This window comes from Glycine soja, chromosome 14, assembly GCF_004193775.1.
Source record: "Glycine soja cultivar W05 chromosome 14, ASM419377v2, whole genome shotgun sequence".
Classification (NCBI taxonomy): Eukaryota; Viridiplantae; Streptophyta; class Magnoliopsida; order Fabales; family Fabaceae; genus Glycine; species Glycine soja.
The window spans coordinates 49,602,337-49,614,004 of record NC_041015.1 but is presented as its reverse complement, the minus strand read 5'-3'; the positions used below and the strand labels follow the sequence as shown (position 1 = coordinate 49,614,004).

The window sequence follows — 11,668 nt, the reverse complement described above, 5'->3', positions numbered from 1 at the left end:
TTATAACTATTTTTCCTCTGAGAAATTACAAGGGATTATATATATATATATATATATATATATATATATATATATATATATATATATATCATTATTCATTGCGATAATATCTAGTAGTTGGTTAATTCAACTTTTTTTTTTCTTTTCTTCTGTACCTAATTCGAGTTTTTGTGTCCCCATTTGTGCATTGTTTTATTTATCACTTTATCCATTTCTCAATTATTATTAGTCGTAGAAGTTTATAGTTGATTTTCGTGGTCATAAATAAACATATGAAGATCTAGATCCAAAAAATAGGTCGAAGTGGTTGGCAAAATAAAACAATGAGAGTAGTTGAATGTAGATTTGTTTGTTTTGATCTCTCTCTCTTCTCATCTGTCACCTGTCATATCGTCATGATGAAGCTTGTGCTTGACTTACGTAGCACCACCAACTCCCATATAAAGGTAAATATAACATTGTCTTTTGTTAATATCACGAGGTTACATACATACAAGATATGCTAAAATACATATTTATTATTTAGTGATTTTTTTTTTTCAGTTTCATCGTTTTATTCCTTTAAAATGTTTTAATTCGTCTCTTAGATTAATTTGGTCTTGCTGTTAATTTATCATATTAATTATTTGATCAATTTGATGAGATATCGCAAATTCTGAAAATTGTTGCACTAATTGAATGTTAGTTATGTGAGTTAAAATTAATATTGTTGGTATAAAAACTAATGAAAAGATTACATCGATAAAAACACTTTAAAAGATTAAAGTGATTTTTTTAAATTAAGAAATCAAACTAAAATAAAAAGGAGGGATTATTTTGTCCTCTATGATTTATATGCATGACTGAGTTTCAAGCTCTGATTTTATCGTCTGTCATTCTGTCTTTATATCCAACAAACAAACAAATTATGCGACAAAATTAAAATGGATTTATTTGGAGATGCTAACTGATTTTACTAAAATAATATGTTGACTTTGTTTTCTCTGGAATCAAGGCTTGAATCCAATGCTAGCTAAGGATGAGTTAAAGTTTTTATTTTATTTTATTTTATTTAAAGAGTAACCAATATCGTTCTCATCTCTGTATGTATTATAGTCTACGTGCTCAGTTGGGGACAGAACCATTAATGATTATTGCATAAAAAAACATTTTTGCATTAAATCTTCCATTTCATACTTAAATATACTTTTTAGAAAAAGTACCATTTATTTTTCAAAAATTCTATTAAGAAATTGACAAAAATAATAATTAATTTTCTAAAATAGGTTGAATCAAACATAAACTAATTGAAATTGAGTTTATTACATCCACACAAATTGTAATAATGATAATAATAAAAATCTTAACATCATTTATACAAGTTCACCACATTGAAATTGAAGCTGATTTATCTAAATAACTTTTTGTAGATATTCATGCATTTGATTTTTTTTTTCTACCAATGGATATTAATATACGTTAACAGTGATTATTACTAATTAATTAAAATAATAAGTGTTTCTATTGCCATTTGTATTTTATTTTAATTTGCAATATTAATGACAATAGTGACTTAAACCTCATTTATATTAAGGAATGCCGGTTATAGATTTAAATTACAATATAATTATTATACACATAAAAAATAGTATATTTTTATGTTTAAATATTTTTTTTCCCTTAAATTTAAGGTTTCCCTTTTTTAATTTTCCAAATTCAAATTTACCTTTTTAGTACCCCAATTTCATGAAATACTTTTTTTTAAGTCTCTTTTTCGATAAAAATTGTCATAAGTGCATCCAAATCCAAATCGTCAAAAAATCAGTAAGGAAGGACTAAATATTTAAAAAAAATAAAAATTGAGAGACTATAAAAAGGTAAATTTTAATTTGAGACTAAAAAAATACACCCCTGGATTTGAAAGACTAAAAAATATAAAGCCTAATTTTTATTTAATAAAATCAAATTATTTGGATAAACATTACCCATTTAGTAATACTACTCTTTTAAGAATATCATGTGTACTAGTGTTTTATTAATTGGTAGAAAAGATAAAATAGAGATAATAAAAATAAAGAGAAATTAAGATATTTAAATTAAAGTAAAATGTATAATGTATATTGTATTTGGTTGAGGAGAGAGAGAGAGAAAAATTGAGAAGAAATAATGTGCATTTTATTTGGGTCTCCCATCTCATACTTCTATTTTAATTTAATTTTTTTTATATCCTCACAATCAAACAACATTAAGAAATACAATAAGTCTTGTGTGAGGTTTGAGTAGTTTTAAATTCAATTTTCTTAAAAAAATTTATTAGTCTTCTAGCTAAAAAAAAATATGAATAAAAGAAAATATCTCATTAAAAATAATTGATCAAGTTTTTTGATAAAGACAAAAGTTAATTATCCGTAAAATTAATTAATATTTTACATTAATATCATATTAAAAAAATAATTAAAAATGTAAGATTCACACGATTTCTACTCTATTTTTTCTCCCCTCCATCTATTTTTCTCCTACCAAGCGGAGGCTACGAGTAAAGGCAAACAAAGAACTAAACAAAATTTTAAGGCATTTAAGGATTTTCCATTATATTCCATTGATTTTCTTGAAATATAGGGACCAACTTTGACTATATTTTATGCGCAGTTTAAATTTCAATGGAGAGACAACATTTGACTTCTTTTTTTTTTTTTATCAGTTTTCCATTACGACAAATTAATGAAGAAATAAATACCACGTGGTGGTTTTCTTTGAATAGCCAATCACTAATTCAAAGAGTTTGACGGAGATGCAAACTTAATCTAATCTTAATTAACGGCTTTATAATCATATAATCATGTAGAAACTATTTCACTGTATCATACAAAAAGTGTCACATAATTTTTAAATTAGAAAAATAAGCGGTTTGTAAAATTCTTGAATGATGATGTAAATTTGTCAAAAAGGATGGACCTGGTAAGTTTGGAAGTTGGGTTTTGAAAGGGAAGGACGAAATTTTCATTTTTAATAAATATTCTCTAATTTAATAATCTTTTAAGATAAAAATAAAATGATTGGTTAGTGTGTGTAGACTTAATGTTTTAACTTTTAATCTTTTATAAAAAAATTAAAAATATTATACAACTCTTTTAATTTAAAAATAAAATATTTGTCCTTCCCTCGTTCTGTTTCCAAACCCAATTCTCAATCATGCCTTAATGGATTCATTCACATTAAAATGGGACTATATTTTCATATGAATTAATCTTATTTCAGAAGAGAGATATATAATTATAAAAAAAAGGAGAAGATTGTGTAATATTTTAGGAAAAAGAAGCGTAATTTTTTTTTTGTTATTATAAATTTACAATTTGTTTTATAGGTTCTCTTTTAATTTATCACTTAATTTGCAATAAGCATGCAATGTAAATTTGTTTCATATAAAAAGTGCTTTTTTTATTAATTACCAGACTAAGAGATTAAAGTGTAGAAAAATACTAAGAACAAAAAACTTATGCCCAGTTTAGCAAACTAGCATAAAATGAGAAGAAATTATACGTACTATAAAAGTAAAAAAAAAAAGGAATTAATGCGTTAATGAAAATGACATGCAGTGTAGTGAATGGATAATTCAATTAAATGTGATGGCACTCCATGCATGTGAGGTATCGACAATTTCCAGGGTTCTAATAAAGACATCTACCGGCCTTAGTTTAATTACCATTCAAACAAGACTAAGGAATGAAGGGAACCAATACTTACAATGGAAAGGAAGAGGAAGAAGGAGAAAAAGAAAGCAAAGTTGAACTTTTCCTAATAGATCCTATTTTATTTTTTAATATTTATGACCCACCACTCTAAAGGAATTAACACTATATATAGATGGGTTGAGGCTTGAGATCAGGAATAGAGATGAGAGTCAGGAGAGAAATGCATAAAATTAATTATTTGGATGATGCTAATTAAATTATAGGAGAGAGCGATACATTTTAAGCATGAAGTTTATTATGAAAAAAAAAACATGTTACAAGGAGAAATTTAAGAGTGAAAATAAAAGAATGTGTACTTTTTTCTAATATTGTTTTTTAATTTGAAACTCATGGTATGAAACATTTATTATGAGAGTATAATGATTTTATACATAATTTTTCTTCATTTCTTTATTTATCTTAATAATTAGTGAGAAACAATTTTCAAATTTTTTCTTATTTCAATTCATTTAAAATTGAAAACATATTTTTTCTTATAAGATATTATTACAACCCAAAATGGTTAATTTAAAAAGGGATTTTTGTAACAATGAAAAAGAGTTGTATTAAAGTAACAATATTTTGTACAATAATATACATAATCATTTTCTGTGTGATACCATCTCAATAATAAATTAATAAACAAAACATGGAGAGTGACAGAAGATCATAAAATTATTTTGCTTAAATAAAGTCTTTAATAAATTAATGATTTTTGTTTAAATCAATAATAATTTTTTTGTTACATCAAATCCTTTAATATATTAACACTTGAATCTTTGTTATATGATGTGACCATCTCAATAACAAATATAAATTAGAAATTGACGGTTGAAATAATGCCATATTATGACTTAAAAACTTAAAACTTTGATATATCAACCACAAAATTTTATATTAAGTTACAAAATAAATATGGTCATTTATGAGAATCTCAAGTATATTTAAACCAAATTACTTTCTTTCTCCTATCATGTGCACATGCTGTTTTTTTAGAGTACTTTTGATCTTGGCCGTTTAAGGAGAGTTATCACACAGTATCATGGTCCTAGTAGTACGTGTGCCTTGTTAGCTCACTTCTCTGACTTTTTACTCTCTCTCTGGTTTAAGTCAAGAAGCAAGAAAAGAGGTCACTGTCTATTATGCATTGCTCTGCTGTCCACTCCATTCTTTAATCCTTTGCTACCTTTTTGTTTCCTCTTTGGCTCTTCGCTTTTTTATAATTATATTTATCTCCAACTTTGACAAAAAAAAGAAAAGAAAAAGAGCTCACTTTCCTGAATCTTGATCCTTTCTTACTTCAATTTTGAACTCCTTAATGAAGCATGTATCTTCACTTCTTGTAGCTGCTACTGTAACCTCAACCCCAAAATGCCCTTCAATTTCATGCAAATTCTCTGGGCTGTTGAGCTTGCATGCTCCAATCTAACACTACACAGATTCAGATTCGCCATGCTTTGTTAAGTACTTGAGAATCTGAAGCATAGTACAAGGCAGCAACTTGCTTAGCTTCTTCACTGTGAATGTATCTTGGCCTGTTTTTTAAGCTCTGTGCTGTTCCATGAATCCTTGTGCTTCCTCTTTGCTTCCCTTCAGGTGATTACTCATTGAAAAATCTTACCTTTACTTGCTCCTGTAAGCCAACTTGTGCTAGTAACTTAGCTTGCAGATCTGGGGTGTTTTGTTTCAGTGGTTTTCATGAATGCTTGCTTCTGGGTTTAAAACTCCCAAATGGGTTCCACATTGTGGGTTTGGTTTCAAAAGGGACTTTGGGGTTTCTTTCTGGTGCTAGTGTTTGGTGTTTTTCCTCTTGATGTAAAGTGCTGCTTCTTAATGATTGGAACAATTGTGGGGTTTTGTTTTTTATTTTATGAAAGATGTTTTTAGTTGTTGTTTTGAGGAAAATTTAGTTGTTGAACAACTTTGTCTGGCGGTAGTGGTCTTTTAATTTCCTTCCTAATACATTAAATGTGGTATGTGAACAAAATTTGGGTTCTTAGCTCATTCATTCTTTTCAATGTAGAAATTCTGGTAGTTACTATTTCGTGTAGGAAAAAAGGGCCAGGAAGGAAGCTTACATTGGTTTCTGGTTGGCAAGAAAATGTGTTTATAAGAATTAACTGCAGAAATGTTAGTTCAGGTCATAAAGTCACAAGAAAGCTAAACTACCTACTCCAACGACTTAATTTGACAGTTAATGTTGTTTTGAGTTCTATTGCTTTCCTCTTCAGCTAAAATCTTAGGACTCTTTTTCTTCTGCGGTTCATCTTCTTGGCTTTGTACTTGGACCTTTTATAGAAAAGCTTTTGTGTCTCAAAAATGGTTAATGTTTCAGCCAATTGACTAATAACTTTTGCCGGATTATTAAAGAGGAATTGGTCATTTGATGGACCAAACATTTTCCTTCCCCTTCCTGACCAAGCTGTCTTAGCATAAACTTTTGACAGTCGTCTTCTTTACTCCTTATTTCTCTTTCTAATTGATCTGCAGCCATGATTTAGGTATGGGCATAGTTTGTTTCAACTGTAACCTGAATATTCTCCCTGTTGGTATAGTTGTCATTTGATATATTTTTCCACTTGTTGAAAACTGAAAATGATACAATTGTTTTCATTCAACTTCATGTAATATTCTTTTATTTTTATTTTGTCACATATCCTCTTAGTTTCTCTAAATAAGGATTTTGATTGATGTAAATGTAGATAACATGCTCCAAGAGGCATATTTTCATCAGGTTACTGTTGTTCTGTTGTCAGTAATTGTCACTCTGCAAAGTTGAAGCTACACGAGGCATTTTTTAAATATTAAATATGTTTCTGAATGTTAAGTTTTTTTTAACCACAAAAATTTTATTCCTCCATTATATGTCTGATGGTAATGAAAATCTTACAGTAAGAAAAAAGAGATTGCAAAATTTATTCAGTGCTTGCAACTGCCAATATGTATCTTGGTTGATCAGATGTTTCTTCTAGAATTAACTAGGATTATTCTACAAATACTTTTAGAAATGTTGCTGTTGCAATTTATATAGTGCTTAGAGCTTGCTTCGTCATGCTACTGTATTCTCACTTTGATTTGTGGTCATGGTGCTAATCCAGGAAAATATGAAGGATGACAGAGGTTACTTTGAATTCAAGTGTCAATATCTTATACCATACAGCCAAAAAAATCTCCATGAAGTTCTACTCCTTGCAAGCGCATCGTTTCCTTTTCATCATTGTTATTCTTTGTCCCCTGGTCATTGCTGACTTAAGTTCTGACAAGCAAGCTCTTCTTGATTTTGCTGCTGCTGTCCCTCATCGCCGTAACCTTAAGTGGAACCCAGCTACCCCAATCTGTTCATCTTGGGTAGGCATCACTTGCAATCTAAATGACACTCGTGTTGTTTCTGTGCGGCTCCCGGGAATTGGACTAGTTGGCACCATCCCTGCCAATACACTTGGCAAGATTGACTCACTCAGAAATATCAGCCTCCGCGCCAACTTACTCAGTGGAAGTCTTCCTGCTGATATTACCTCTCTTCCTTCTCTACAGTATCTCTACCTTCAGCATAATAACCTTTCTGGCAACATACCTACCTCATTGTCGACCCGCCTCAATGTACTTGATTTGTCATACAATTCCTTCACTGGTGCTATTCCAAAGACATTACAAAACTTAACACAACTAATCAAGTTGAACCTCCAGAACAACTCCCTATCTGGACTGATACCAAATCTCAATGTAACGAAGCTCAGGCGCTTGAATTTAAGCTACAACCATTTGAATGGTTCTATCCCTGCTGCTCTTCAAATTTTTCCAAATTCTTCCTTTGAGGGTAACTCTCTATGTGGGTTACCTCTAAAGTCATGCCCCGTAGTCCCCTCTACACCTCCTCCATCGTCTACTCCTGCCCCACCATCAACTCCTGCAAGACATAGCTCCAAAAGTAAACTGAGTAAGGCAGCTATCATTGCAATTGCGGTTGGTGGGGGTGTGCTATTGCTTTTAGTAGCTCTCATCATTGTTCTTTGCTGTTTCAAGAAAAAAGATGATGGAAGCCCCAGAGCAACTAAAGGCAAGGGTCCTAGTGGTGGGAGAAGTGAGAAGCCGAAAGAAGAGTTTGGAAGTGGGGTGCAAGAACCTGAGAAAAACAAGTTGGTTTTCTTTGAGGGAAGTTCTTATAATTTTGACCTTGAGGATTTGCTGAGAGCTTCAGCTGAAGTTCTTGGAAAGGGTAGTTATGGTACTGCATATAAGGCTATATTGGAGGAGTCGACAACAGTTGTAGTGAAAAGGTTGAAAGAAGCCGTGGTAGGCAAAAGGGAATTTGAACAGCAGATGGAGATTGTGGGAAGGGTTGGACATCACCCAAATGTTGTGCCCCTTCGTGCTTATTATTATTCTAAGGACGAGAAGCTCTTGGTTTATGACTACATCCCAAGTGGCAATCTATCTACCCTCTTGCATGGTATGCATTTCTTTTTCTCCTAGTTTCAGTTAAGGCTTTACAACTTGTTTTAGTTGTCTGTTATTCTGTATTTGAGATTATTCATGTTTTGCGTGATCTTTTATGTATACATCAATTATTCTGTATTTTGTTGAACATGATGATATTTGATTAAGGCAGGGTATACTATTGTTAAATAAGTGTAACAAAAAAATAATAATGGGGGCATCAATGTCTGACATCTCCAATGAATTTTAACATACTGTGAAAATGCAAAGTTGAAATAAAATGACCCATTGCTTCATTAAGAAATGTTGATACTGTATCTCCTAGTTATTGGATAGAAAAGTCTCTTCTCCTATCAATATCACCCATCTGCAAAAAAGCAGTAATGCAATATAATTAACACTGGTATCTCAATGAAATAACTGGAAAAAATGTACCAAGAAATAAATAATGATGATCATAAAGCAATATGATGCATGAAACTACTTTGGACTATTTAAGTGATATATAAAGAACACTAATTACTCTTTTACCAATTCCTTGCTTTGAAAATTATTTTGAGAAGCAGTTGATTATAATATATAATGATTAGTTAGCTTATGGTTAGACATTGGAGGATGTACACTACAAGCTATACATATTATGTAAATATACTTTTGATCTGTTATATTTAAGATTAAATTAAATTAAATTTATGCTCTCTTCATTGCATTGGGACTCTCCATTTGAAATTATCTGTTTTCAGGAGATGACTGACCTTATGAGTAAAATGTATCAAGTTTTGACTAAATTTAGTCATCATACTAAAATTGGTACATGCATCATTAACCACTAGTTGAGTGATAGACATTAGACACCAATTGATAGAGTAATAAAATACAATACTGAACACAAAAATAGTACATAATATAGCAATACACTTCCATTCCCAGAGATAAAAGTCTCCTACATAGAGCCTCTTCCTAACCCACTTGGGTCTTTGTTCCAATCATTGTGTTGCCTGCAACTGAAACTGCGCAATGTAGTCTGTCATAATCATCATGTATAATTTGTTATCTGCATTGCATCCTTACAATGGATTTCTTGTTACTGCAGTGAAAGCAGTAAAATATGATCATATAAGAAAGAAATGGAATTTGTTATCACATGTTGGGATTACTCTCATGTTTGAAGTCCTTCAGGATAATCTCATTCCTACTGTTTATGTAATTTACTTTCGTATGGGTTTATATGTGCTTGAGTCAGCTAGATCACTTTCACTTTCACCTAAATCAGATCTGAATTTGATGATAGGTAACAGGGCAAGTGGTAGAACTCCATTAGATTGGAACTCCAGAATAAAAATCTCTGTAGGAATTGCCAGAGGAATTGCTCACATACATTCTGTTGGAGGTCCAAAATTTGCGCACGGAAATGTTAAATCCTCGAATGTCCTCCTCAACCAAGATAATGATGGCTGCATTTCTGACTTTGGCCTGACCCCGCTTATGAATGTTCCTTCCACCCCTTCTAGAGCTGCAGGATATCGTGCTCCTGAAGTGATTGAAACGCGTAAGCACACTCACAAGTCAGACGTGTACAGTTTTGGTGTCCTCCTTCTGGAAATGCTGACTGGGAAAGCACCACAACAATCTCCGGGGCGTGATGATATGGTTGATCTCCCTAGGTGGGTCCAATCTGTTGTTAGGGAGGAGTGGACGGCTGAGGTTTTTGATGTGGAGCTAATGAGATACCAAAACATTGAAGAGGAAATGGTGCAAATGTTGCAAATTGCCATGGCCTGTGTGGCAAAGGTTCCAGATATGAGGCCTAGCATGGAGGAAGTAGTGAGAATGATTGAAGAGATCCGGCTATCCGACTCGGAAAACCGGCCATCTTCGGAAGAGAATAGATCCAAGGAGGAATCAACTGCTCAAACTCCATAATTAACACTTGCCTTTTTCTTGTGTTCCAAGCAAATTGATTTCTTGAACCTTTTTTTTTTTTCAGTTAGCAACATTCAGTGGTATATAAGAGTGCATGAAACAATTCTCACAGATGGAATTACTTCTGTTATTTTATTCCTTGGGAAGGTTTATTTTCATTAATTCTTCTGTATTAACGTTGTAATTCAATTGATGATCTTCATTCAAGAACAATCTATCCCCTTTAATTATTGTGCTGCTGGTTGTGTTAGCACTTAGCAATGTGCATTTCTGAATCACCAGATCAGGCATGGCTGGGTAATGATGTGATAAATTATACCCTCTTCTGTCTATTGATCTTTCAATGACAATGTGATGATACGTTAATGTATGCTTTAAAAGGCATCTGATGTATATGGATAACGTGAGATTAAAATTCTTTGTTGATAGTCATGGATGGCCTAAAATTGCACGACATGGTCAAGTAGGTAATCAGCCTACTATTGGTTTGTAGATTGATAATTTTTCACAAAAATTTGTCACGTTCCATATTTTTCACATAAATTTCATATACATCCCCCAAACGGTAATTGTATATGCTCTTGTTGAGGAATTGGTTCATGCTCTTATAATTGGTTCCGTTTGATGTTGAGGGATTGGTTGGTCAAGATTGATATAACTTTAAGTAGATTTTCTGTTAGAATTTATTTTGTACCACTGACTCAATGAAACATAAATCAGATCACTTCAAAATTAATTTTGTTAAATGCTCATTCAAACACATGCTAATTAGGCAAGATCCCATGCAGTTTGAAAAGGTATGGCAGAGGATCTGAATCCCAGGACATCAGAATATGGTTCAAGGCCTTGAAAACCTGCCTCATCTTCTAAGACATCAGAAATTGCTTCAAGGGGCAGAAAATTAGCCTCAACTGTATCATCATCTGCATGTTGTGTACGCATTTCAAGCAGAAAATCAGAAATGGAACGAACGTTAAGAAGCAAGTAGCAGAAGAATGCTGCAAGTGGAGCCAACTTGAAGCTCATCTTCATCAACGTGACCAAGAAGCACCCAAACAAGAAGTTAGACACACCAACTTCGAACCCAAGTTGGAGCTTCGACAAGCTCATTGCCATCAAGGCAAATGCCGCACTAGAAGTAAGGTTCATCATTTTTCCGTGCCCATTGTCATGTTTTCCTTCATTTTCACTACGGTCTTCCAGAAAAGACCATAGTGAGTTAAGTGTTAAGACCACAAAACCTACGTGTGCTTTCAACATGACATTCCTCGCATGTTATCCCCAACAGCATCTTTTAACGAAGAGCATGAAGATGGATGAAAATGAGGATACGACTCCGTATGCGACGATCTTCGGTGTGGTCCAGTGTCCGAACAAGTGATGGAATGAGGAGCTCAGGGCATAACAGATGAATCCAACTATGCTTGAAGCGAAACCAGTGAGTTTCCACAGCAAAGCAAAGGGTGGATTAGGAGTTTTGATATTGAGTTTTGGAGAGCTTGAATATTAATATTGGGTATTGTTATTGTGAGGAAGAAGAATAGTAGGTTTGAATTCAAGACAAGACGAGTTATTAGAGCATGATTAGGAGGAGCGTT

At 32.3% G+C, this 11,668-nt stretch overlaps 1 protein-coding gene and 1 pseudogene across 2 annotated transcripts; one reads left to right on the top strand and one right to left on the bottom strand.

Moving 5' to 3' along the window:
- The first annotated feature begins 4,779 nt into the window (after positions 1–4,779).
- Positions 4,780–10,450, top strand: LOC114384915 (probable inactive receptor kinase At5g58300). 2 transcript variants are annotated; one of them, XM_028344754.1, is made up of 3 exons: positions 4,780–5,306; positions 6,809–8,160; positions 9,439–10,450. In XM_028344754.1, the coding sequence occupies exons 2-3, from the start codon at positions 6,822–6,824 to the stop codon at positions 10,068–10,070; spliced, it is 1,971 nt and encodes a 656-aa protein (XP_028200555.1). In that variant the 5' UTR covers positions 4,780–5,306; positions 6,809–6,821; the 3' UTR covers positions 10,071–10,450. The 2 variants fall into 2 exon arrangements, with proteins under 2 accessions (XP_028200555.1, XP_028200556.1); XM_028344755.1 differs by lacking the exon at positions 4,780–5,306 and adding an exon at positions 5,773–6,211.
- Positions 10,451–10,838: 388 nt separating this feature from the next.
- LOC114384180 lies at positions 10,839–11,668 on the bottom strand (annotated as a pseudogene).